Consider the following 26328-nt stretch of genomic DNA (forward strand, 5'->3'; position numbering starts at 1 on the left):
CAGTTTTTTTCTATTTAAAAAAAAAATCTTACTGTATTTTTAATCCAAATCCTAATTTACCTATTCATGTGTTCTCACATAATAAGTAGCATTGATCTCTGTTTTTTTAGAACCATCAACTGTACGCCGATGACCCAGACAAGCAAGAACAATATGCACCCACTGGTGCAACATGACATCAAATACCTGCTCTATAATCCCTTTTATTCTCCATTATTCTTGTTAGTTGTTTTCTAATGTGCCTTTGCCTAAGTTTGATTTGTTGCAACTAAATAATTGTTTCATTTTCATGTGTTTCATTAAAATGATCAAAAGACATTTTTTGAAAAAAGAAAAAAAGATCAGCAGCTTTCTGACCTCTTTCCAAATGAAAAACATTTCTCCAACAATATCAATAAGTTAAGTATTAAACTTAAGTTCCTTAAACTTAAGTTCCTTCCTTAAGTTCCTTCTCATGTGGAGAAAATTTTCTTTTGGGACCTTTTGGAAAAAAAAAATTTGACTTAAAAAAGATGTATAGTTTAACAAATATTCTTTTGAACCTTTGAGGATATTTAAACATAGGATGTTTCTCAAAATTTGCAAACATTCATCATAACCTATCTTGCAAATGAGTGATGCTGCACAATCTTACAGAAACTACAGATTTTTCACTTCTTACAAAATATAATTTGAATAAAGTTTATGTTAGAAGTTAACATTTGTCGGATTTGGATTATATCAAATAAGAAGATAATCTGTTACAGATAAGTGCCAAAGTTTAGCATTGCTCAAGATTTTTCCCTTTAGTTTAGCATTTCTAAACATAAAAGATTAAAACCAGAGTTGACGGTGCGGCGTTGCAGCTAAAAATTGAAAACTTGAATAAAAAATAAAAAAAATAAAATAAAAAAAATACACAGAAAAAAGGTTTTTCTGTTCCCTAGAGGGAGATTTAGAAAACAAAAACAAACAAAAAAATGTCTTCATAATTTCTGATGTTTGTAGAACATAATATCAGTTCCACACATTGTGTTTAGGAAAAATGAAACAAAGTGTTGTTTGGTTGTTTATACTCTTAGAAAGTCTAAATTCATGTCTTTATTTTTTTTATTTATTGATTTATTTCAAGCATTGTAGTCAAAGCAATAAAGAATTTACACATGTTTATCAAACTCATTACAGAAATGATGAAATGCATAGATTAAAAGACAGAAAACAAAACAAGAATGTCACTTAAATCACATTTGCTTAATTAAATACTGTGATCATTTTTTCACTGTCTAATTGACTTAAGAGTTTCTCTCTGTGTTTGTTTCAATATTTTGTTGTGATAAAAATATATTGCATGACAACAATGAATCAGAGGACTCGCCCCTGAGTTGTCGCCACCTAGTGGATGTGATGATAACAACATGTCAGTTTTCTTAATGCCAAAATTAATCGGTTGTCAACGGGGGGGGGGGGGGGGGGGGGCTTAATTGTGTCGTAAAAAAAACATTTTTTTTAACCTAGTAAGCTGGTCAAATATAAAACAAGTAAACGATTTCATTTCTTAATTATTTAAGGTTTCTTTTTCGCTGTGTCCACACTGTTTGAACGCACGCGGAGCCAAAATCTACTTTAAAAAGTAACCGATCTAAATGGCCGGATTGTTGTGGTGTTTTTTTCAGAGGAGGTCCCTTCCCTGAGAACAAATCCCGCCTGTCAATCTGTTCCAGTGAAACATTGGCAGACCAAAGGAAAGCGGATTATTCTCAGCGGTACCTGAAGGCATCTTAAACTCTGGAAAGCCAGGTGAAGTTTGTTGGTGTCGACATGTCGGAGAAAACGGTTCCTCTGACGCTGAAAATTATCCTCATAGGAAACTCTGGGTAACTTTTAAACTCCACTTTCCTGTTTTTTCGGGGCTTTGACTGCAGCAGGTCGATGAACAGCTGTTTTGATTCCACAATGACCAAAATAGCTTCTGATGTTGAGGAGGACCTGGTCATGTTGTGTAGTTAACGTGTTGTCATTTGTCTGCTGCTCAGAGTGGGAAAGTCTTCCTTCATGAACAGATACGTCAATCACCGCTTCACTAACGCGTACCGGGCCACGGTGGGAACGGACTTCTTCAGTAAAAAAACCGTCCTGGATGGAGAGCCGGTCATCCTGCAGGTAACCCACGTGACCTCCTGCAGGTGTCAGAGCTGCTGAGGGGCCTGACAGCTTCCCCTTACTCCCTGTATGTGTGCGTGTCCGCGCGTGCATGTGTCAGATCTGGGACACAGCAGGCACAGAGAGGTTCCAGTCTTTGGGTACACCCCTGTACAGAGGGAGCCACTGCTGCTTGCTGGTGTTCGATGTCACTTCCTCTGCCAGCTTTGGGGCCCTGGATGCGTGGAGGAAGGAGTTTCTGGTCCAGGGGGAGCCCCTGGATCCATCTGATTTCCCTTTTATTGTCCTGGGCAACAAAACCGACCTGAGCGACCGAGAGGTCAGTCCGCCACAGACACACACAGCAGCTGTTTCAAAGGAAAAACTGAGCACCGTGAACGGCCTCTGTCTGTGCAGAAGAAGAGCCCTTCAACTTTCTGTTTTAATTATGATTGTCAACAGAACAGAAAACCAACACCAGCATGATGATCAGTAGTTAAACATAAACCGTCATGATGCCATGCACTGAGCGGCTGCAACATGCAGAGCAGGACTCTTGAACCATCCAACTTCCTTCTCTAACCCACAACCCAACTTTGCATGTTGTTGCATTTAATGTTCCTTGGAAATGAGCAACGAACTGACCTGCAGCTGCTATAAACACGTATTTCAGGATCCAGCTAGAAAATGTGCTTTTCCACCGTTGGATGCTTTTATTGTGTTCATGGTGCCTCCCTAAATAGCAGCAACTTTTGACATTTGTTGGCATTAATCCACTTTTTGTGAGGCACCGTTTATATAGTTGGATTTATTGTTTTTTATTACCCCTTTACCCCCTTATGCAATAAGGTTATAGGTGATTTGGAAATAAATTGCGTATACCTATATAGCTCTTTGCAGTCACAGTCCCATTCACTCATGCATCCACTATCTTATGGCGTCTCCGTTGGTTCATGCTGGCGCCAACCTGTAACCACAAGGAGCAATGTGGGGTTCAGTGCCTTCCCCGTGGGTGGGAATTGAACCCTGCATTCTTCCAATCAGAGCCGGTCTACCTCTTCACCACAGACACAACACAACTGAATTCCCTCACAACTCTCTGATCCCTAAAAGAGGATACAGTACGAGACTATCTAGTGTCCTGGATTATAATGCAATTTGGACAAAGACGCACTAATTTTTTATTTTTTTTAAACACCAACCATGACATCATCCATTTGCCGAAGTTAAAACCTAATGCATATAAACATAAAAAAAAGTGTTCTGAACTTGGATGAGTTATGAAAAACTAACTTAAATACTTTTTTTTTTTCAAATGACAGATGATTCAAACACAATGCATTGTGGTCTATATTTGCCAGCCTACTGAGTATTGATCATTGTAAAGGGTAATTAGACTGAGTGGCTCCTCCCCCCACTCATTCTCAACAGGAAGTACCTGCAGGCTCATTTCTGATTGGTGAGAGGGGTTGCCATAGCCCTTGTGCTATCTTAGATGACCCCACCCTTACATTGGCGTGTTCTCCCTACCATGACAAAGGTGGATAAAGGTGGAAAGATTTCATGTAATCCATGGACACCAGTGAAGATCACAAATCATTGAAGAAAAAAGGTTCAGAGCACTGTCTAGTGGGTCTAGATGACCCAACTCCCAATGAAAAAGTGCCACAAGGGTTACAAACTAAAACAGATTCGGACCAATCAGCACTTACTGCCGTTGTCTGGCTCCAACATGGCGGCGGCCGTATCATGAAAAAATGGCAACTTCATTTGGTTGGAGCCATTTTCTCACTCGTTTCAGTTCTCATATAGTCGATGCACTCCTCGTTTTTCACAAAGGCTTCTGGGAAACTTTTCGGGCAGGGAACGTGATGAGTAAATGATGGTGCTGATGCGTGCAGCGTCTTGTTGTCCACAGGTGTCGAGCAGGAAGGCCCAGCAGTGGTGTGAGGAGGTCGGAGCTGAGTACTTTGAAGGAAGCGCCAAAGCAGACGTGGACGTGGAGCCGCCTTTCAATAGAGCGGCTAAGCTCGCCCTCCAGCAGGTAAGTTAGTTGAAAGGACACAGAGTCTATGTTTAACATGTTTATTTTTTTTTGTTTGTTTTGTTTTGATGATAAAAGATACATTACTCCCTACAGTACAAAAAACACACATTGGAAAATACAGGACATTTCCAGATAACCTGCGAACAGCCGAGAAAAACTCGCGACACCTGCATGTGCTGAGGGGAGCACTCTTCCCAGTGATGGGGAGGGGTGGGGGGGGGGGGGGGGGTCAGAGACCTCGGCACCGCTGCTGATGCTCAATCAAACAAGGGGTGCCAAAATATTGTCCAAGTTAAGGTACTGTGGAAGGAAAGGACACAACTGTATACCACATGGAGAGAGAAATAAACTCAATTTTTTTTGAGAACCTTCAGCTTATGGTCTAACTTAAGGCATCACTACTAAAGTACACTGCTTTTGCATGCATGTCTAGTTTTGTTTAACAGACACACCGACACGCACAAACTTATGAATGCGTATGAAGAGAAAGTCTGTCTCCAGAAAGAAATCACAAACTGAACCTGAACCAGAAGAGGCCACTGCGTGCAAACCTCCGGCCTTGCTCTTCCAGGCTGTTACCATAACAACCGAGTCCACCTTTACAAAATCGATGTACACTCTAGAAACATCCTCCCTGTACAAATTTGGATTGCAAGTAACCTAGCAGTGATTTGAACTCCAACAAGTGAATCAGCTTGACAGAAGCAAAATTAAAACAATCAGGGAGACCATATATATATATTTATATATAATTCTTTTATAAGTAGACACAAAAGGCAATTAAAAGATGACCAACATGTAAAAACTGTTTGTTACAGGTGATTATATAAAAGGCAAAGATTTTTTTGTTGGTTTTTTGTTTTGTTTTGTTTTATTTATGCTATGAAGGAACTAATTTACAAGTGGGTACACTCCGGCTGTAAGCTTTCTTCCCAAGACATCCCCATTCAAAGACAAACGTGTTTACATGTCACAGTTAACTTGCACACCGTCTGAAATACAGAGCCTTGGAAGAAAAAAAAGTTAAAATTAAAATTTATTCAATGGATTCACATACATCAATAGGACAGGGAAGTAGGTCTACTAATGTTTGCCAAAAAAAAAAAGAAGAAAAAATTCGAAGTGACACCACATTCATGAGCATAAAAAGCGCAGGACAAGTGAACAGATGAGAAAGAGGAAAGGTGAAACGATCTGATGTCAACTTTCCTAGTAACCCTGGGAAATTCCTTGTTTGGCAAACGAGGCAACACAAGCTTGGAGTAGTAAACAAAGTCAAAACTTTTCTCTCCCCTAGGTCTACTTCAAAGTTCCCTTCAGTCCTATAACGTCTGCCAAGTCTACTAGAAACAAATACAAGTCAGTCTCTCTTTCTCCACCAACAAGAACATACGACCAACTGAATCAAGACTTTTAAAAATATAGTGGCAACCTTAAACACAGCCACCCAACTTTCCCACAAACACAAACTATGGGGATGAACAAGTTAAAAAAAAAAGGGGGGGGATGTTTCTTTTTAAAAATGCAAAGTACACATACACACAGGAAGAAAACAAAAAAAGAAAAAGCTTAAAAAAAATACAAAAATAAACTACACAAAAGATCTTCTGCATCCTTGCTTGCTATTGTTTTGGGAAAGTTTTTTTCTCTCTCTCTCCTACATGTGTGTGCTGCAAGTCTCTGTCCTAACAAAGTCACCTTTTCTCTGCAAGTTTCTTCCTCGGTTCTTTTGTCCGCTTTGTCGAGTCGGCAACCAGTCCATGTCTTGGGGTAAAAAGCGCACAGTGATGAGATTACCAGGAGACTAGAGTTCAGTACGATGGCTGTACAGACTTGGTTATTCATGAAGCAAATTTGTTTGGAGAAAAAAAAGAAGAAAAAAAAGATAAGGTAGGGCAAAATGGGATGTCCTTCTTTGTGGAGGACAAGTGCTTTGTTTGTTTCCATACCGATTTTTCCGCTTGTCTACAGCCATGCCCCCACAGGCGTTTTTTTTTTTCCGACACTGTACAACATTTGATGTAGTCTCTCTCTACATTCCCTCAGAATTCACAAAACACAGAAAGGAGAAAGTAACATATCGCTCAGGCTGGTTCCCAGTTTGTGAAAGATGTAAATGCTTCTCTATACTGCTGAACTACTTGAAACAAGCCAAAAATAGACATTAAAAGGATGAAAGGGGGGCGTGACTGAAATGGATAATGTGCTTCTAGGTTTGTGTTGCTCTAAAAATAGTACGACCAACAGAAGAAGGACACAAGGGTTTTATCTACAGAAGCATCTCAGATCGACTTTATCTCGTCTTCAAATGGTTGTCCCGCCTCCATTGCCGCTTTGATCTGAGACGTGGGGGGGGAGTGGAGCAGATGATGGGATTGGGGTAATGAAGGGGGTACGGGTCAGTTTTTTTCCTCATAAAAAAGACTTGGGTGGAAGGAGAAAAAACAAGAAGAAAAAAAAAAAACAAGACTGGGAGAGATCTCAGGGAAACCTCACTGGTCTGTCCTTGCTTTCTTTGGACCAGCAGTCTTGCTGCAGAAGGACATAAAACCACAATGAGTTTCGCAGGACTTGTTCAAAAATAAGAGGATTCATTTATGTAAATAAAAACACCTACGTATCAGGAGAGGTGCCTGGTCTTTTGGGGGCAGGTTTTGCTGAGGCAGCATCTTTCCCAGATTCTGGAAGACACAAAAATGGTCATTAAGGGCTCAGAGTGTTGTGTGTATTACTTTAAAAGTACGTGAAACTCCACGCTCACCCTGCAGCCATCGGACTTGAGTGGCAGGACCGTAGCCCTTCTCATTGCGAGCGGCGATGCGGAAGATGATGGCAGGCTTGGTGGTGTAGTCGATGTGAGCATTGGACAGGCTGGACGACTGCACCAAGCAAGAGGGGTTGGGTCCACAATACACGCGCATGAAGGCTAGCTGGGCTGGAGAGGAGGCCTTGGCCTCTGCCGTCTGGTTGCTCTGAATGGCCAGATACACTGAATACTCTATGATCTTTCCTGACGTGACTGAGGGGGGCTCCCAGGTCAGGTGGGCTCCATCTGGGCTCTGAGGAAAAGACCAACAGGCAACAATTGATATTTTCTCACACTCTGAGCAGCACCTATCAAATTCCTCATGTTTGTGTGTGTGTTTTTTTTAACCTTGCTGATTTTGATGGCGCAAGGTGCTCCTGGAAATCCTGGTAGACATGTCTTGAAAGCGGAAATCTCAGAGAACGATCCACGACCACACGCGTTGATTCCTGCCACACGGAACTTGTACGCCGTGCCGGGCTGCAGCTCCATTTTCTTCATTTGGCTGTAGTCTGGCACAATGCCGGAATCATCCTTTAAAGAAAGAAAAAAATGGGTCCAGAGTTTGATACATCTATGTATAGACTTTGTTTTCATTGTTTGAAATAAATTAATTCCAAATCCAAGATTGAACAGATCTGGTCTTGTCAGACACTCACATCTCCTTGAGAATCATCTGCTGGCACATAGAAGTGAGTGACGACCATATTTGTCACTTTTACAATCCCCACATCGAACCACTGGTTCTCCTTTTTCACGACAGGCTTTGCTGGAGTTGGCTGGGGGGCTTGCTTCTGTATGGATTCGATAAGATATACGTTTATCTTTAGCCTTCCTCACTGTGAACTCAACAGATGCTGGCAGAAAATGACTGACCTCTCCCTCAATTCCATTGGCGACCTCTGCCAGAGCGGCTGCTGCCTGAAGCTTGGCTGGACTTGCAACTGATGCTGACGGCGCAAATGTGCTTGATGGAGCGAGAGCTGTGCATGGGGGGAGAGATCACAAGTCGCTCGAATTTGTAAAACACCAACAACAAAATTAGATGAACTACTTTCTTTAAAAAAAAATTACAAATGATGGAAATCACAAACTATTTGATTTTAACATCTCCTTTGGAAATTGGCTTAAAAACAAAGTTCAACGAAATACAAGCTGTAAAAATGTTTTACTAAAATTTCAAACAAATTCGAATTAATTGATTAATCGCCCAGCCTTTGATGTGGGCAGTCTTACTCTCAGCAGTAGTACGTGGAAGCAGAGAGGCCACTGCACTGGTAACTGATGCTGCCATCTCATTGTGTCCGTTGCTCTCCACAGAGGGGTCATTGAGGCTGTCAGCTGGGGCGAGGCCTTCGGTAGGCAGGCTCGCGTCCACAGAGGCCTGCTGAGCTGCAGCCTGAGCCTCCTGCAGCTGCTGCTGCTGCTGGACTAGTGCTGCGAGCTCTTGTTGGGTAAGCATGATGGGGATGCTGGTTGGTTGCTGGTTATCTGCAGAAGAATCACTCTCGTCTGTAAACAAAACAAGAAAAAGGATGAACAATAATCAGCAAGATTTCGGTGGTTATTTAGACCAAACGACTTAGCTTTCAGGAAGTAAGAGCACATTCATGTATGGAAGACTCACTCATGACAGCTTGCTGAGCTGCTTGTAGAACAGCCTGAATGGCCAGGGCCTGGGCTTCTTCGGTGGCTGCAGCCTGAGCGGCGGCCTCTGCTGCAGCAGTCACAGCCAGTTCTTCATCCGACAGCCCCGTCACCATGAGCGTGGCTCCCTGGCCCTCAGACATCAGCTCTGAAGGCAGGTTCAAGCTGGTTGTTGCTGCAGTTTCGCCCTGGGAAAACACATTAAAAGTTAAGTGCCCAAAGGCAAAAAGCAAATGTTGTGACAACTTTGCAGGGCTTATTTACTTCTGCTTGTGTCTCCATGGCTACAGCTGCTTCCTCAGATGGGGCAGCTTCTGCTGATGCAGCTTCTTCTGTCTGCATGGGTTCCTCAGTGGAGCTGGTAGCGGTACTCACCCCCTCTGTGATTGAAGAAATTGACTGGACAAGACAAGGAATAGGGGAAATATACATTAAACTGGTATAAATAAACCATATGAGGCAGCAGACAGAGCGAGCTAATCATCTTTATTTAAACACTGCAGATTTGATTTCTTACAGGGACTGAAGGACCAGGAGCCGGGGTGGACTGGGTGACAGTAGTAATGGCTCTGCCCTGGGTGGTAGTGGCTGTGCCAGCTGCTGCCGTGGTAGAAGCTGCCTCTGTGCTGCTGGTGCCTTCTTCTCCCTCCACTGTCTGCTGGGCTTCTGATCAAACCCAATCATTTCATTCGTAGTTCACAAAACTGATTCCATTTAATTAGATAAACTGCTTGAAAATAGCACTAGAATGCCATTTAATAACACTAGAACTAGCTTTAAAAAAAAAAAAAAAAAAAAAGTCTAAAAGTAAACACTCCTCCTTTCAAGCATCACCCATATCAAAACAATCCTGAATACTAGGTTTTATTCAGTCTTTGTATCAGTGCTGAACCTAATGATCATCATCTACTTAAATAGAACCAGCCACATTTAAGTCCAGGAAGCTTAATTAAGTGCAAAATATTAAAACGGATTACCTGTGCCCTCGCCTGTCTCCATGCCGCAGGTGGCAGTGGTAGCAGTGTTGGTGGTTCCGGTGTCGTGTGTTTCACAGGGGGGATTGGAGCAGACCCTCTGGACCAGTCCTGCAGAGGTGTTGGTCTGGTCTTCTCCCATGCTGGATGTGGCTGTGGATGGAGTATTGGTCGTCCCCGTCTCGTGGGTCTCGCATGGCGGGTTGGAGCATGTGCTCTGAGTGTCGCTCTGTACGGTGCTGGTCTCCCCTGCGTTCATGTTGGAGGAAGCTTGGGTGGCTGTATCGGTGGTGCCCGTCACGTGGGTCTCACATGGCGGGTTGGAGCATGTGATCTTTGTGTCGCTCTGCACGGTGCTGGTCTCCCCTGCGTTCATGTTGGAGGAAGCTTGGGTGGCTGTATCGGTGGTGCCCGTCACGTGGGTCTCACATGGCGGGTTGGAGCATGTGATCTTTGTGTCGCTCTGTACGGTGCTGGTCTCCCCTGCGTTCATGTTGGAGGAAGCTTGGGTGGCTGTATCGGTGGTGCCCGTCGGGTGGGTCTCGTATGGTCGGTTGGAGTATGTGTTCAGGGAGTTGCTCTGCATGGTACTGGTCTCCCCGGCGTTTATGGTGGAAGAAGCTTGGGTAGCTGTATCTGTGGTGCCCGTCACTTGGTTCTCACATGGCGGGTTGGAGCACTTGCTCTTTGTGTCGCTTTGCACGGTGCTGGTCTCCCCTGCGTTCATGCTGGACGAAGCTTGGGTGGCTGTATCTGTGGTGCCCGTCGGGTGGGTCTCGTATGGTCGGTTGGAGCACACCTGCTGGACCCCTTCTATGTTTGATGTTGCTGTGGTGGCTGTATTAGTCGTGCCCGTCTCGTGGGTCTCACAGGGTGGGTTGGAACACGTGTTCTGGGACTTGCTCTGTACGGTGCTGGTCTCCCCGGCGTTCATGGTAGACGAAGCTTGGGTGGCTGTATCGGTGGTGCCCGTCACGTGGGTCTCACATGGCGGGTTGGAGCATGTTGTCTGTGTGTCGCTCTGCACTGTGCTGGTCTCGCCAGCATTCATGGTGGCGGAAGCTTGGGTGGCTGTATCAGTGGTGCCCGTCACGTGGGTCTCGCATGGTGGGTTGGAGCACACACGCAGCGAAGACATGTTTGAGGATGCGGTTGTAGCAGTGTTGGTGGTTCCGGTCTCGTGGGTCTCACAGGGAGGATTGGAACACACCTGTCCTCCAATAACAGCAGAAGACGTGGTGGCTGTGTTGGTCGTCCCAGTTTCGTGGGTTTCACATGGGGGGTTAGAGCAGACCAGGGTTACAGTCCCAGAACCCTCTCCAGCCGCAACCTCAGTGGAAGAGGGCTGCTCAGAGGTGGGTGAAGCCAGGATGGATACGGGTAGATCTTGAACTGGTTGGGCTTCCACCCCACTAGGAGTTGTTATCAGAGTCACTTGTGTTGGCTGGTTCTAAAAATTGTTGACCATAATGTTTAATCAACAAAGACCTCGTTGCAATAGTGCAATGTGCAAACCGTGATCAACACGGGTCTCTTACCTGCACTGTGATAGCAGAGGAGGGCAGGGTAGAAGTCAGACTCGTCTGTGCAGCCGAAACAGTTATGGCCGAGGGGCTGATAACCTGACTGGACAGAGTAGCGATGGTTCCCAGTGTGGTGATGGGGGTCCCCAAGGAAGCATTGGAACTGTCAACTGTGCCTCCAGCTAAGCTCGAGGACACAGTGCCGGTCACTGTCCCAAGAGTGGTGACTCCTAAAAGAAGAATTAGAAGATATGTACAAAATCTCTGAAAGAGATACCACAGTAAACAAAAGATGACTTAAAAACACATCAAAGTGACAGCTGTTCTTACCAGTAGTTCCTTTAACAACCAAAGTTGTGACAGTGGGCTTTACTGCAGACACAGTCACTGGAGTAACGAGCCGAACCCCACCTACTGTACTCATGGGCACGGTACGCAAAATAGTGCCAGGTTGTCCAGGAGCTCCCTTCAACACCACCTGAATACAACCATTTTGGATTTAGTCTTTTCAGATATGACAAACAGTTATACTGTTAAGAAATACGTGCAATAAAACAAACTATATTTACTTGAGTTAGTCCTTGCTGGCCGGCTGCAGTGGCGAGTTTGGGCACTGCAGTGATGATCTTACCAGGAGTTCCAGTGGTCATTACCTTTGTAGTAAGGATTGTTATTGGCGTTTTCATGCCTGCACTGCTTGTCACACCTGCAAAGATAAAAAGCAAGTGTCTTGATCTAATAACGGTTCAATTCTTTTTTTCTTTTTTTTTATAGCCCAAAATCACAACAACAGTCGTCTCGACTGTCGTTGTTACATGAACACAAAAGGATCATGAATACAAAGAGTTCAATAGGAAAATACTCAAATGAACTAACAAATTGACTAAGCTATACTGGCATCCCTGCCCTTAGACCCCCTTCGCGGTAAGGAAAAACTCCTAAAAAAACGGATTCCGGAAAAAACGAAGAAACCTCAGGGGCGCCCACATGAAGTAATTTCACAGACGCCCTGAAACTTCATTCTAACTATTGATAAACAGGCATAGTGCTCATATAAGTGTTTCACGGCAGCACAGAATTTTAAAACACCAACATTAGTATCAAGCACAGATGATAAAACATAAGTTCAGACCTGTGGCTCCAGGTTGGGTCATTATGGCAGACATGGGGATGGTCTTAATGATAGTGGTGCCCTGCTTTGTGGTGGTAGGAGAAACGCCACTGATGTTGAGGATTGTGGGCTTGTTTCCTGTGCCTCCTGCCTGTGAGGTTGTGATGATTGTTGTCGGCTTGCCATCTGCAGAGGTCACCAGCTTCAGAATGGTGCCAGCTGGGAGGGGGCCCTTTGTCTGCAAATATAGGCAGATGTGATGCAAACGCTTTCCTGTTGTTTTCTTTCTGAACCCCAGCAGCCAACTGACCTGTATGATCTGTGTGAGGGGGTTAGTGGAAGCCTGGCCTGTGACTGCGGACGTCTGCACCGGCTTGGTCTGTACCACAGACATCATCTTGCCGAGGTTGGAGATCTGCCAGCATAGAAAACAGACTTAAATTCATGAGACAACAAATAGCATTAGACAGCACAGGGAAGACAGTGGAACACTAAATTACTGGCATTATAAATCACTGTTGCCTATGTCTGATGTCACCGGGCGGTGGCAACAGAACAATATAAACATACAAAGCTGAGAACAGCCATAAAAGGAACCACGAGTCCAGTAAAAGCAACAAAGTCATTTTGATATCACATTATACCAAAACAATTCCCTTTTTCTCACCAAAGTGCCACTGCTGCCCATAGTGAGAGGGCTTTTAACCAGAGTGATAGTTTTGGTGACTCCTCCCACTACGGTGGTTACCACCTGGGCCTGCTGAGCCACCGTGACAGCGCCAGACTTGTGCACAGTGATGATGGGTCTGGTGGTGGTGGGAGAAGATGCAGCTGCTGTCCCCACTTGGGCTGCGGCAGTCTTCAACATCCGAGTGGCTGGGTTGCTCACCTACGTTCACAGCATTATTTTAAAAGCAGCGTGCACATAAAACTTTAAATAAGAACGTGTCAAAAAATGATGTTGTACCATCATTGGAGAAGCAACTTTCACCGTGGTGGTGCCAGGAGAAACAGCAACAGTTTTCAGAATGGTGGCACCTGCAGGAACATTGAGGACGGTTCCTGCAGAGGAGGGTGGGATCTTCTGTGTGGCAGCAGCAGCTGCAGCTAAAGCTGCCATGCCACTCATTTGAGGGCTGCTTCCAATGGGCTTGAAAACAAAAACACAACAGTTGAGATGTGTTAAAAATATAACTGAATCCAAGTCTTAAGTATGACTGATTGCGTAAAACAGTTCCTACCGATCCTTGCGTGGTTTGGGCAGGAACTACCATTCGAACACCTGCAGGAAGTGATGTCACAGTGACGGGGGATTTCCCTGGCTGGCTGGGGCGAACTGTGACAACTGATGCACCAGCTGCAGCCTGTTGAGCTGCAACTTTTAAAACAGCTGAGCAAAGAAGAAAAAAAAACAACAAATTTAGGTCTTTGAGCTGTGCTGCAGTTGCGGAGCTTCTTGATGTAAGAATGTAGTGGCAGTCAAAGGGATACCTGTCTGTGGTAAGCTTTGAGCAGAGGGCGCTGCAGCAGCTGGTGCAGGGCTCTTTGGAGAGTTAACCGGCTGCGTTGGAGTTGTGCTCATGGCTGGTGTGGCTGCTGCTGGAGTTGCAGGGATATCGTACTTCTGCAGCTGCAGCAAGTATGTGTCTGCTGTGGAGACTGCACCCCAGCTAACTTCCAGAGAGTTTGTGTTGGCACGAACTAACTGTACTCTGGCAGGGGCATGCGGCCGCTCTGGGATATGCAAGACACAAACTGTGAGTTTCGATTCACGCGACCTGATCAATCGCTTCGGGAACATCAGACCCACCTGTTTCCAGATACCACAGGTCTTTACAGCAGACTTGGTTGTTCCACGCTTTGCGGTAACCGTCACGTCCACTCCACACGTAAAGTCTGGAATTAATGGCCACAGCACAGTGACCAGCACGGGCCCTCGGGATGTTGTCTTCAAGGGTGTCCATCAAAACAGTTTCCCAACACATGGAGTCTGCAGAAACATTTATAAAAGGTTAAAGGATCCTCTTTTCTTTACACTCATCCTTGATGTGAATAGCATCTGAAATGTCGACAAACCGAGGTTTAGGCAGGCAAGAGTGTTGGTGCATTTCCACTCTTTCTCATGTGTGGCCACTTTGACATCATCCATTACCAAAGGAACCCACCCTCCAAAAACATACATCCTGCAGAGTAAAAACACAAATTAGCAGTAGGTTGGGTTTTTCTTAAGAGAATTTGAAGCAACTAAAAAGTTTATTTATGAGAGGTTTTGGATGTGTCCTGGTCATCTCACTTGTTTGTGATTGTGGTGGCAGAGTGAAGACTCCGTGGAAGAGGGGCCGTGCCACCTACTGCTGGCTTGTTCCATGTCAGGGTTTCTAGAAACATAGCATTAATACAGCATTGTATTACGTTAAAATTGTTTAAGCTTTTTCCTTCTTTTTTTGTTACCTGTGTAGAATTAAAGAAAAATGATTGATTCCTTAGTTTTGCAGAGGTTACTCCATTTTCACAGCAGCGTCTTACCAATATCAAGTGTCCACAGATCTCCAAGACGACAGCCACTCATCCCTCCATAGATTATCAAGCGAGATTTCCTACTAGTCTTTTCTGTGTATACCACTGCGGTGTGGCTCTCACGAGGAGGGGGCAAAACTCCATATGTGATTGGAATATCCCATCCAACAACACTGGATCCTGGACGAAGCTCAAGCGTGTACAAATCATTCAGGTATCTGAGAAAGAAAAGAAAAGAGTCTCAAAGAGCCACACCAAAAAGATTTGCCAGCAGATCCTGGTGAACTTTTTGAAATGTACTTTTTACCTGGGAATGTTATTTTTTGGATCTTCACTATCATTGGCCAGTCCACCAAATAGATAGCATTTGTTTCCAACCAGTGAAAAGCTATGACCAAGGCGAGGACAGGGGGGAGGGCCGTTCTTTGGATTTTTGGCTTTCAACTTTTTCCATTCCCATCTGCTGGCCTATGACAGAAACAGACCATAAAACATGTCAAAAGCATTCAATCGCACAACAAACAGTTTGTCAGACCTAAATCACATAAACTTTCCATGACGGTTACCTTTATTGTAGGGTTAGATGGACAACAATTGACAAGTCAACATATTTATAAAGATTAATGAAAGAGTTTCAGAAATATCATCTTTCAGGATCTTTTTTCCAAATTTATCAACTCAAAAAAAAAGACAACTCTCAGATGTAATTAGTTTAGCAGTGATATGAAACTCTTATGATCCAGTAGATTTCATGAATTTTACTTTACTACTAGGATTAAAATAAATCTGAATTAATGACCTTTGGTGCAGATTTAATTACAACTTAACCACAAACTACAAATCGTGCATCTATTTTAAAATTTTTAGTAGACAATCTTCATTGTATTCTTACAACAGCTATTAGGCAAGAACATATGCACTACTACAAGCAAAAATTACTTTGTGTTTAAAGTTTATTTAAATTTGTTCAAAGAAAAAAATGTTCACCCTAATGTAAATAGTACAATGCAATTAATTGTAATTATCATAAAAGCATTACCTGTAACTCGTAAAGGTCATTGCTGTACTTTCCATACTCCACCATCCCACCAAAAACCAGCAACCGTGTGCCATCACATACAAAACCATATGCAGCACAACCAGGGGGAATATCACCACGAACCGCTGGGATAAACCACTGGTTTGTTGCTAAAAATAAAAAGAAAGAAAATAATATAGTTCTTAATAATTGAGATTTTATTTTTACTGAAATTATATATAGATAAAAAAACAAAGTTTGAAATTACACAACTTGCATGTCTATTGGCAAATGTAAACAGACACAAAACATCCATTGAGTTAGTCGATCATTGGTTTACCGGTGGAAAACTGGGGCAGTCTATTTATCTAAAACCAACCAGCATCATCCATTTTTGTTAGCCCGCCTTTTTCATGCGTGAAGTAACACACTTTCTCCAGCAGAGGGAGCTTCTTTTTGAAGGAAAAACTACAGTGGATTCCTTGGCCTACCGAGGCCTACACAACAATCAATCGAATTCTTAATTATAATAGACCGAATAACTATAAATACATACTTGGGTTTCCGTTAAAATTAGTAAATACGACCAGAGGATTATCTATTTTGATGCATTATCGGTCATGTTGAAGTTACGAGCAGCTGCAGACTCACCGGTGTTGTATACATGTAGCTCATCCACAATTCCTTCGTTTCCACCGCCAAAAACAACCATAAGCTCTTTTATAGCAACAGCTCTGTGTCCGTGTCGGGGCCGGGGGACGGGACCAGACCATCCAAGGACCCGTTTCCATCGCGGTTGCAGGACCGACGCCGTGGTCCCAGACGCCGCTGAACCAGGGACAGACATAACTTCTACCGGGGGAAAAAAATATTTTAATTTCTTCGAGCCAAAAAAGCCTAACCAAAAACTAAAATTATGAAACCCCACTACATGTCGAAAATGAAAATCATTGTGCTCGCAGAGTAAAACTGCAGTGTTTTGCAGCTGGACAAAACAATTAGCAGTTTGGCTAACGTTGAAAAAATAAAATAAAAATGTATTTTCAAAAGTCTCTTTAAGTAAACTTTCATATTTTTTTCGAACAACTGTATTTAAACATCAATCTGATCTTCCGGTTTGATTTTAGGAAAAGTTGTTTGCAACCATTCAATTCGATCTATGGAAGCAGCCATCTTGCAGCCAAACAAACCGCCGCTAACACTGCTGCCCGTCCGAAAAATGGCGGAAGCGTATCAAAACTGGCGAAAATATACGACAACGAAGCCGGCGAACACTAAGAAAACTTCACCACACGAATATAAAATTTAACGGACAATAAATCGGCCCGGCAAGAAAAAAAGTACAAACCCGTAAAGAAGGTTTATTCTGATGTAAAAACCGTTAGCAAGCGTCGGCTGTTTTCATGCCTCTCTGGGAGTCGCCATATTGTAGCCAAAAGATTTAGCATTCTTTGCGAACGATTTAGCGCATTAATAGGCTTAAGAAAATGTAGGAAAAATAAGTAAACCGTTTGGTCTTTAAAAAAACCAACACAAATCAGTTTCAATCGAATTACTGACCTGAACAGCCCCAAGCACGGGTCAGAATGGTACATCCGAACGAGAGAATAACACTAGCCGTGCTCCGTTAACACTAGCGGCTAATGGTTCAACCTAATTTGCACTATGCTAACAACCGATAGCACAGCGGCCGGCATGCATTAAATACCTGCTGCAAAAAATGTTTTAAAACAATTCTTAAAACGAAATTAAGTTTTCCGTAACTATATCAACAAAGCGTTATTGTGTTTCATGCTTTCTGTGGAAGCAGCCATCTTTTCGACAATCGGCCTACTTCAACAGCTCCCACAAGAAAAATGGCCGGGGCGGTTTGCAACAAAACATAACAAACCAATGGAAAATTTGCGCGTATTTGAGCAGCTTACTTACTTCACCCAATGCAGCAAATGCAAAAACACAAGTATGTGCTGTTATCTTGCGACGTTAATCCAAATTCATTCGATTTGTGAAGAAGTATTTCCTCTCATGCCTGCCTGGACGCTGCCATCTTCTTGACAACCAGAGGCGGAGGAAAATGGAAGAGGTTCAGCGTCACCCAAAGTAAACATGGCGCTGTTAGCGCGCTTAATGTTGACGATTTAAGACAAATGTATGGACCATTCTGATATTATTCCTCCTTACGTCGAATCGTTTGTCTTCAGGGTAAGGAACATGCTTAAAAAAACGAAGAAAATATAAGTAATTAAAACTTATTGTGAGTTTTATCAAAATTTTTACAACTTGCGTTATAAAAGTAGGGTTATTGTCCCTTACTAAAGATGGCGACATCCGTGCAGAAACCTCTTTGAATTAATTTTAAGCAGTTTTCGTTTTTAACGCCTTACGGAAACAACCTAAAGATACTCATTCGTACACACAATTGGTGTAAGTGCATCGTTAATTTAGGTTGTAGTTTACATTTTTATATTTTAGTAGTGACACGCCCACCTAAACTCCTTAGTGCGCCTTCCACTGTATCTCATGGTGGAGCATAGGCGACAGTACATCATGTTTCAGACGCCGTCTCTCAGCTTGGCTCCGAGTCTAAACACAACAAACCGTTCATAACCTATAATGGGAATTAAATAATAAAGATGTCTCACAATAATACACGACTTTCATGTCAGTTCGTGAAGTAAAAACACAAATTTCATTCAAAAAGCTTTTATAATTTTTCTTAAAAGAAATACTTCTTAAAATAATGCTACTTTCCTCTTCTATTAAATATATATTTAGTTATTTTCTTTGGTAAAAGAACAACATCAATATTAAAATGCTAGTTATTATTTCAGAGCAAGAAGTTCATAAACAAATTGGCTCGACATGATTTACATGTGTGTCCTAATTCCAAAAACATTTTGGATTTAATTTTTAGATATTAGTTTATATAACTCAATAGATTTTAGTTTAATATTTTAAACATTTACTGCAAATCTGTACAACAATAATCAGTTTTTAATGTAAACAAAGTTCGAGAAATTAAAGTAAGTTGATTTTTCATATTATTTAACTTAATAATTTACCTTATTTTGACAACAACAACAATAATAATTATAATTTTTTAATTATGATTTAAAAAAAGAAGTTTCGCTAATATTTTTCTCGACATCATAAAATGCAAAAACTTATTTGACCGCTAGATGGCAGAATATAACACTTTTTGATGTTGAAGTTTTGAGTAAAAAGTCAGACAACAGCATTTTTTACCCAACGGATTTGGCTTTGGCAGTAGTAAAGGTTTTTTTTGTGCAACTGTAAAATATACGTATATAAAGTCCAATCTAAGTCTTCACCTTTAATCTAATAAATTTTCCATGTGCTTTTTTTGTGGCTGTCTGTCATCACAGTTGGGTGAGGGGCATCATTAAAGGTAGGCTTCTTTCCCCTTTTAATACCAGAGTAGCCCACAGACCTGAGTTCTGCATCTCTAATGCTATGACAAAACATATGTAAAAACATCAAGATAGAATCAATGTAACTTTTATTAAATAAAGTAACTGCAATTTCCTTTTTGTTTTGTGGTTTTGCTCACTTTTCAAGACAGAAGTAAAGGAGAAAGGGAAGAAATATCAAACATGTAATATTTTATGCTTCCTCCATGTCTCGATCAATTCTGGTCTCCAATAGTTTAAAACCAAATAATGAATCTTTCAGACAGCTTAAATGCTTAACAAAATCATTTTCAACTAGTAAATACAACAAAAATAGAATTGTTAAATTTTCCCTTACTACTCTTCCTACGCACGATAGAAGAAACGGATTAGTTGTCACATAAAAACAGATTTGGGACTCATTAGAGACGTCATTACAATAATGAATGGATAAATGGATAAGAAATTCTAAGAATAGGGCAAATTAGGGCAAACAACTTAAGTGGAGGTTGCCTTTGAAAAAGGAAGATACAAAGTCCTGGTTGTCTTTAGTTTAAATAATATCTTTATCTTAAATATTTCTTTGGGGTGGTCACAACAGCAAAAAATGCTAACTTTTACTCTTAGTAATGACACATTTAAAATAAATTTTTTTGTTTTATATCACACAAAATAAAATTCACTCATGTGCTTATTTACCAATAGAGTTGGGATAAAAGTAGTCACAAAACCCAATAAATACAGTATACACTCTTCTAATGCTTGTTACATAGACAGTAAGACGTTTACCTGGGTTTTTTGTTTAAAGTCAATCTAGTGCACATATTCCTGCAAATGTGTCTTAAATGAACTATGACCTTATTCCAGGAAAGCTAAAGAGAAAATCATGTTTACATGACGTCACGTTTCAATTTGAAATCAGGCATAAATATCAATATTATTAAATTATAGTTTGTTTCTTAAGACCTTAGAAAACAAAGGTCCTCAGTGTTTCAATTTTTAGGTCTTGCTTGTTAAGAAATCAGAAATACAAAAAAAATAAGGCAGAAAGAGCATGAATAAAATCGAAATAATTTAGAAGTAGCCAGTTTCTGTTAACCCCATGTTGTGATTAAATAATCGGCTTCTATTAAGGCTTTTATGAAAATAAATTTGATAAATATACCATATTTGGGAGCAATGTCTTGGTTTTCAGCAAGTTTTGGTCTCAGAATCGGCCTTAGGGAAAGAACTGTTGCTAACGCAGGAAAGAAAAACAAGGTAATTCTTTCTAAATTAACAAACTAATAGATTCATTTTAACACCTGTCAGGAGGAAATATCCCAGCAAAGGTGCTTGAGATCAGAATGTTAAAATAATAAAGTGCAACTTTGTTAAATTTACATCACATGTCAACAGATTTATCACCAAATATTAAACTTTTTTGAAAGGGTGTCAGTCAAAAGTTTCTTCTTATAAAACATTTATTGGGAGTACAGGCTAGAGTTGCATATGAACAGAATGACTACACATCTGGAGCAAAAAGCTGTCAAGCATGTCAAAAGGGGTGGAATTACATGAGCTTTCTTTTTGTCTTTAAATTGATCCTAAATTGTCTCGTTGTTCAGAAGAATTACCAGATGTGGTGTAAAAAAAGCAGAGAAGGATCTAACAATTTTAAACCGAAACAACCAGTTTGCAGAAGATAATCATGTGCTTCATAGTTGGGGAAGTATTCACCTACAAACCTGCACTGAAAGCTTGCAAAATGTGAGCTCCCCTCAACCATCACAGCAAATGGATCACGTTGGGATCGTGACAAAGTTGCACATGTGTGCCAGTGAGCGCAGTGGGGTGTTTGAATGGCCAGTGACGCTCAGACAAATAGCCTTATCTTCTCTGCTGCTCCGTGGACTCAGTAATTGTTAACACCCTGCTAAGAGTCTGAGGAACTGCTGGGAGAGCTGAGCTTTGTGAGCTTAAAGAGATCTTGATGTAAAACCACACAAGTGATACGGTTTAAGGATTAGGGCGACAGGATGTCTTGTGAGCAGGGATTTTCCCCCCTCCAGCTCCCAGTAAAGCGTCGGCCTGCTTGTGAGCACATGACCCTTCAGTGGGCTTTTGACCTTTCAAGCTGTTAAGCTTCAGGAAAAAAAATATTAGTAACTTCCTATTTGTGACTTTTTTTCCACAAGTTTAAATACAAGAACATGATAAAATGTAATTTTTCTGTTTTTGCCAAAACAGAAACACAAATTTTCCCATTTTTATTACATCTCTTTCAACTTTTCATTCTAATTTGAGCAAAAAAAATGTTGAATTTATAGTGAATGTGCAGAACTCTTACAAAAATAATGAAACCTATTTCTTTCCAGGAACCCTGCAGTCTTTTAACAAGATTATCAGACTTTCTCAGCCCCCTAATTTCAATGCTCTAAGGAGATTCAGATGACGTAAAAGAACTATTTCATTTGGCGTAATGGTTTTTGTGGCTGGGTTGCTAATGTGCATTTTTTGTCTAGTTCATAGAAAACAAATTTACCAGACCAAAAAAAAAAGATGTCTCATTCAATAAGTAGATTTCAATGCTGCAGAAATTGACCTGTTATGTGTGGTTGTCTACACATCCCCCAATGTAATCTCTCCATAATTCAGAAACTGACAAAATAGAGATAATCCACCTATCAACCAGCATGTTAATTCAGGGCAGACTGAGAGTGATTGGATTGTAATAGATTTGGATTAGTTTCAGAATAGTTTTTACTGGTTTAAAGGCGACCACCTTGACCTGTGGAGTTAAACCAACACGCATGTTCCACACTTGTATTCATTTTCTGTCTTGTGGTACAAAAAACCTTTTCACAACACAGAACAATCCCCAGCAGTTCCCCTGAGTGTTTGACTGAAAGAACAGACAAAATCATACAATAAGCACATCAAAAGCTTTACTGATGAAAGCGGACTGCTGGTTACAAAACTGAGAGGTGCGAGGAAATATTCTAAATTTGCCAAATGTTTGGACAGTCTAGAACAGGGGTCTATGACCTGTGATGCTTGAAGAGCCATTTGGTCTTGCTTCTTGCTGACTGTAACCCAGGAAGAGTCACAAGTCCCATTTCACTCTTTAGAAAAATACACTCTATGTTTTTGTGGCTAGAAGGCTTTTTATTCATAAATTGTATCTTCAAAATACTGACATCATTAAATTATAGTGGTATCATCCTATTCCATGTGTAACAGTTTAAACTTTTGACAGATGAACATTCATGTTCCTTTCAAAATAAAATACTCCCTGTGTCAAAAAAGGCAGGAGATTTACTTGAATTAAAAATTCAAGAAAGTCAAGTCAGACATGGTATTTTCTATCAAAATGAATTTGGCGCACCTCTTCTCTTTTTACCTATGAATATTATGAATATTGCCATGACAACAAAAGAGTAGAATAATACATTTTTAAATCTATACATTTACATGCAATTACATACATTATGAACATTGCATCTGAACAGCAATTAAACACTGCTGTGCAGCAGAAGATAAGGAAATGTGCTTTAAGATTATTCCAAATTATAAATCACTCTGACTATAGCTTAAATTGTTACCATAGTTTTGATATATCTGACATGTTAAAAATCTAAACAAAAATGATCAAACTTAAATAACTATAAACAAATTGACCAAAACTACAAACTCATTCAAATGATTAGCATCTCTCTTCAGAGCCAAAGAGTCAGACTGGAGGAATAAAAGAGCCACGTGTAGCTTCAGAGCCTTTTAGGCTCCACACCTCTAACCTATAGGTTAAGTATCACACCATCATCTCACGGCACACAAACCACTAAAATAACATCAGATAAACAAAACGATGCACTGCCAGACACAGAAAACAACATGGCAAACATATGTGACTGGGAATTTTGTAATAGTATCATAATCATTGTTATCATTTAATATAAAACAGGTTTAAATCAGGAAGCGACGCTGACACAGTAAAATGTGAAACCGCAACATCATCAAAATGTTACACCTTATTGGCAAGTCCAAAAAACCTGCTTTGTTGTATTTGATGTATTTCTGACATCTAAAAACCTGAACAGGTGTTCATCTAGCTGACTGGTGATGACGTAAATGAGAAACTAGAGGAGATGGGTTCTGCACATTGAAATGCATGTTAGGGAAGCAGCAATCATGTGAAAGTTGACGCGCTGCACAACTCTCCAGGTTTTTTGGACCTAGACGTTCTTCGATGACAGTGACAGAGCTCTGTGTGACAAAGGCTGAAGACTAAAGTGTTAGCAAAACGGATGAACCAGCAGAACAGATTAACCTGTACTCCAAGTGAGATTATCGAAGATACAGGAAACTAGATTAGGAAGCATTAAGTTACTGAGCTCTTCCCTTGGAAAATGAGATTACCTTGTTTATCACTAACATATAATATACAGTTTTCACAAAACTATCTGTTTTATTTGATAAAGACTATGGATTTTTCTTCAAGTCTGTTGTTTGATTCCACTATAGATTAGCTTTTACAAAAGTCTAGTGCAACACATTTGCAAACAAAAATTTTGATAAAATACTCTCAGGTGCTTGTTTTACATCTCAAATTTTCTTCTGATTGTTGCAGCTCTTAGAAAATTGATTAGCTTTGCGTTTGTATGTATGAAAGTGGTCCTTTTAAGAACTTCACACGCCTGAGAAATCGCATATTAAATAAAATAAAAAAAGTCCCCCCGAGGTTTTGCTTAGTCTTTTTTTTTAAACTGTGTTGTCAGAATTCCTTTAAGCCACTTTTTAAAGCAGTTTGATTGGACGCCACCAAAGCAGCATCCCAGCATTCAACACTGGACAGGTAACACTAAATGACTCAGATCAGTTAATAAGAAAAACCCAATTAATTAGCCAATTATCAAATCACTTTATCATAGGTTACAGGGAAGCTTTGGGACTCTTTATAAATGATGAGAGCTGGAGAAAGAGGGACAACTTGATCTTAGTAGAATTTATATATATTTCCAAAAAATCTTATTATTTGTTACAGTCAAGCAAAAAAGAAGAAAAAAACAAAATAAAATGAGGCTCATCAGTGGTGGGGAGCTGCCAGATGACTTCTGGATACCAATTCCTTTGGACACTAATAACTTATCATCACTTAGCCCTTTCCTTGTTCCTCAGGACCACTTGGGAAGTTCAGGGACTTTTTACGCAATGGCAGCCTTCATGTTCTTTCTGTTCGTGTTTGGCACTTCAATTAACAGCCTCACCATTGCATGCACCTTTCAAAACAAGAAGCTTCGATCCCACCTGAACTACATCCTGGTGAACCTATCTGTGGCTAATCTTCTTGTGTCTGGGGTGGGCTCCTCCACTGCCTTTTGCTCCTTCGCTTGCAGATATTTTGTTTTTGGATCGCTGGCATGTAAGATTGAAGGTTTCGCTGCAACACTTGGAGGTAAAGTTTCGACCAGATGACAACCAGCTTCATCAACCTACTCTTAGTGAAAGTTACTGTCCTGATGGGGTTGACTTGTCTTTGTGGTGTTTCAGGAATGGTGGGCCTGTGGTCTCTTGCTGTGATAGCCTTTGAAAGATGGCTGGTCATCTGCAAGCCACTTGGTAACTTTACTTTCAAGCCAGAACACGCGCTGGCTTGCTGCTTTGTTACCTGGGTGTGTGCTCTGGCAGCTGCAGCCCCTCCTCTGGCCGGATGGAGCAGGTAAACAGAATCAAAGAAGAACAGCAATAAAACAAAAGTTAATATATTTGTGGTGCTTCAGCTTCTCCGATGTTTGTGCAGGTACATCCCTGAAGGCCTGCAGTGCTCCTGTGGACCAGACTGGTACACAACAAACAACAAATACAACAATGAGTCCTATGTGATGTTTCTCTTCTGTTTCTGCTTCGCGGTTCCCTTCGCCACCATCGTCTTTTGCTACTCTCAGCTGCTAGTCACCCTGAAAATGGTAAAACTAATAATAAATAAATGAATGAAATAAATTTACCAAGAATTTCTCTTGGCAAACTAAAGTTGAAATACAGTAGTTCAAAGCTGTCACACAAACATATTCCGTTCCAACAGGCAGCCAAGGCCCAAGCAGAGTCTGCGTCCACCCAGAAAGCAGAGCGAGAGGTGACCAGGATGGTGGTTGTCATGGTGCTGGGCTTTCTGGTATGCTGGATGCCGTATGCCTCCTTTGCTCTTTGGGTTGTCAACAATCGCGGCCACTCCTTTGACCTGAGGCTGGCGACCATTCCATCCTGCCTTTCAAAGGCCTCCACTGTGTACAATCCAGTTATTTATGTCCTCCTAAACAAGCAGGTGAGCTTTCCTGAACTCAGAGTAAAGTTTGAAGATGTAGATCCTTTATATTTGTATGTGAGTATCTTCATCATCTGCTCTGACTATGGCAGCATCATCACCACATCCTTGTCTTTTAGGTTGACTTTGCTGAACTATTAGAACCTTTTGGATCCAACATTCTTTTAAAGACCCACTTTGAGGAATAATGGTATTTAATGTGTTTTTGACATGCTCCTCCTCTGCGTTCTGCATCCAGAATTCGGGGGGTAGTTGTTTGCTGACTGCATGCCGTGACATGAAGGTTGTGGGTGTAAGAGGTTGTAAGCTAGCGAGAGAGATGGATGTAAACGGATGGGTGATGGGACAATAATCTCAGACGTGAATTTCCAGTGATTTCTGATCTCTACAGAAACTATGTCCTAGGAAACGACACGGGTTTTTTGAGTTTGACTAAAAATGGCATAATCACAATTAAAAGACCACTGGGTACTCTTTTAGAATAGATCAAAGATGATCGGAGTGGGTCTATGAAGCTGCTTGCTCTCACACACAATTGTTTCAAAATTACATTAATATACACATCACGCAGAAATGGAACTGTCTGTTCTTCATTGTCATGTACATCTTCCTCTTTCAGTTCCGTTCCTGCATGTTGACGATGCTGGGAATGGGTGGAGGAGAAGAGGAGGACTCAACATCAGTGACTGAAGTCTCTAAAGTCGGACCAGCTTAGACCCTTAGTGATAACTCCTCTGCGGTAATTTACTGTAAATACATATAATTCTTAGCTCATGTTTTGATGTGTAAAAGATTAATGTGTTGTAATATAAACAATGCATCAAAATAAACCTGTGCAAAACAGTTTTGAATCTTT

The 26328-nt window shown here is 41.3% G+C and overlaps 3 protein-coding genes across 10 annotated transcripts; 2 read left to right on the plus strand and 1 right to left on the minus strand.

Moving 5' to 3' along the window:
• The first annotated feature begins 1641 nt into the window (after positions 1-1641).
• LOC101165549 (ras-related protein rab7) lies at positions 1642-6164 on the plus strand. Of its 2 annotated transcripts, none has more exons than XM_020703467.3 (5): positions 1642-1776; positions 2013-2139; positions 2240-2458; positions 4037-4162; positions 4259-6164. In XM_020703467.3, exons 2-5 carry the CDS (start codon positions 2032-2034, stop codon positions 4343-4345), a joined length of 540 nt encoding a protein of 179 aa, XP_020559126.1. In that variant the 5' UTR covers positions 1642-1776; positions 2013-2031; the 3' UTR covers positions 4346-6164. The 2 variants fall into 2 exon arrangements, with proteins under 2 accessions (XP_020559126.1, XP_020559125.1); XM_020703466.3 differs by having other exon boundaries at positions 1657-1853.
• Positions 4190-17833, minus strand: hcfc1a (host cell factor C1a). Of its 5 annotated transcripts, none has more exons than XM_078947589.1 (28): positions 17691-17833; positions 16413-16613; positions 15783-15931; positions 15051-15211; positions 14753-14961; positions 14520-14604; positions 14303-14409; positions 14037-14216; positions 13718-13960; positions 13468-13616; positions 13194-13376; positions 12894-13115; positions 12537-12641; positions 12248-12464; positions 11685-11821; positions 11446-11593; positions 11131-11345; positions 9596-11042; positions 9136-9281; positions 8883-9017; positions 8599-8806; positions 8208-8483; positions 7848-7954; positions 7631-7765; positions 7320-7505; positions 6927-7224; positions 6783-6846; positions 4190-6697 (listed from the first exon to the last, which is right to left on the minus strand). In XM_078947589.1, exons 2-28 carry the CDS (start codon positions 16606-16608, stop codon positions 6658-6660), a joined length of 5748 nt encoding a protein of 1915 aa, XP_078803715.1. In that variant the 5' UTR covers positions 16609-16613; positions 17691-17833; the 3' UTR covers positions 4190-6657. The 5 variants fall into 5 exon arrangements, with proteins under 5 accessions (XP_078803715.1, XP_011473718.1, XP_078803716.1 ...); XM_011475416.3 differs by having other exon boundaries at positions 9136-9284; XM_078947590.1 differs by lacking the exon at positions 17691-17833 and adding an exon at positions 17322-17618.
• On the plus strand, positions 17827-26315 carry opn1sw2 (opsin 1 (cone pigments), short-wave-sensitive 2). 3 transcript variants are annotated; one of them, XM_020703465.3, is made up of 7 exons: positions 17827-17963; positions 19148-19170; positions 24329-24605; positions 24701-24869; positions 24951-25116; positions 25233-25472; positions 26092-26315. In XM_020703465.3, the coding sequence occupies exons 3-7, from the start codon at positions 24362-24364 to the stop codon at positions 26185-26187; spliced, it is 915 nt and encodes a 304-aa protein (XP_020559124.1). In that variant the 5' UTR covers positions 17827-17963; positions 19148-19170; positions 24329-24361; the 3' UTR covers positions 26188-26315. The 3 variants fall into 3 exon arrangements, with proteins under 3 accessions (XP_020559124.1, XP_004069275.1, XP_011473717.1); XM_011475415.4 differs by lacking the exons at positions 17827-17963; positions 19148-19170 and adding an exon at positions 25592-25662 and having other exon boundaries at positions 23792-24605; XM_004069227.5 differs by lacking the exons at positions 17827-17963; positions 19148-19170 and having other exon boundaries at positions 23481-24605.
• The last annotated feature ends 13 nt before the right edge of the window (positions 26316-26328 follow it).

Source organism: Oryzias latipes, chromosome 5 (assembly GCF_053564925.1).
Source record: "Oryzias latipes strain Hd-rR chromosome 5, Olatipes_Hd-rR_3.1".
NCBI classification, from domain to species: Eukaryota; Metazoa; Chordata; class Actinopteri; order Beloniformes; family Adrianichthyidae; genus Oryzias; species Oryzias latipes.

Coding starts and splice junctions, on each gene's coding strand:
- LOC101165549 (XM_020703466.3), top strand. CDS start 1,798: ATGTCGGAGAAAACGGTTCCTCTGACGCTGAAAATTATCCTCATAGGA. Junction 2,459..4,036: donor CCGACCTGAGCGACCGAGAG/GTCAGTCCGCCA, acceptor TGTTGTCCACAG/GTGTCGAGCAGGAAGGCCCA. Junction 4,163..4,258: donor CTAAGCTCGCCCTCCAGCAG/GTAAGTTAGTTG, acceptor TACTCCCTACAG/TACAAAAAACACACATTGGA.
- hcfc1a (XM_011475416.3), bottom strand. CDS start 16,608: ATGTCTGTCCCTGGTTCAGCGGCGTCTGGGACCACGGCGTCGGTCCTG. Junction 15,212..15,782: donor ATGACCTTTACGAGTTACAG/GTAATGCTTTTA, acceptor TTTCTGTCATAG/GCCAGCAGATGGGAATGGAA. Junction 12,642..12,893: donor TGGGCAGCAGTGGCACTTTG/GTGAGAAAAAGG, acceptor CTATGCTGGCAG/ATCTCCAACCTCGGCAAGAT.
- opn1sw2 (XM_004069227.5), top strand. CDS start 24,227: ATGAGGCTCATCAGTGGTGGGGAGCTGCCAGATGACTTCTGGATACCA. Junction 24,606..24,700: donor TTTCGCTGCAACACTTGGAG/GTAAAGTTTCGA, acceptor GTGGTGTTTCAG/GAATGGTGGGCCTGTGGTCT. Junction 24,870..24,950: donor CCTCTGGCCGGATGGAGCAG/GTAAACAGAATC, acceptor ATGTTTGTGCAG/GTACATCCCTGAAGGCCTGC.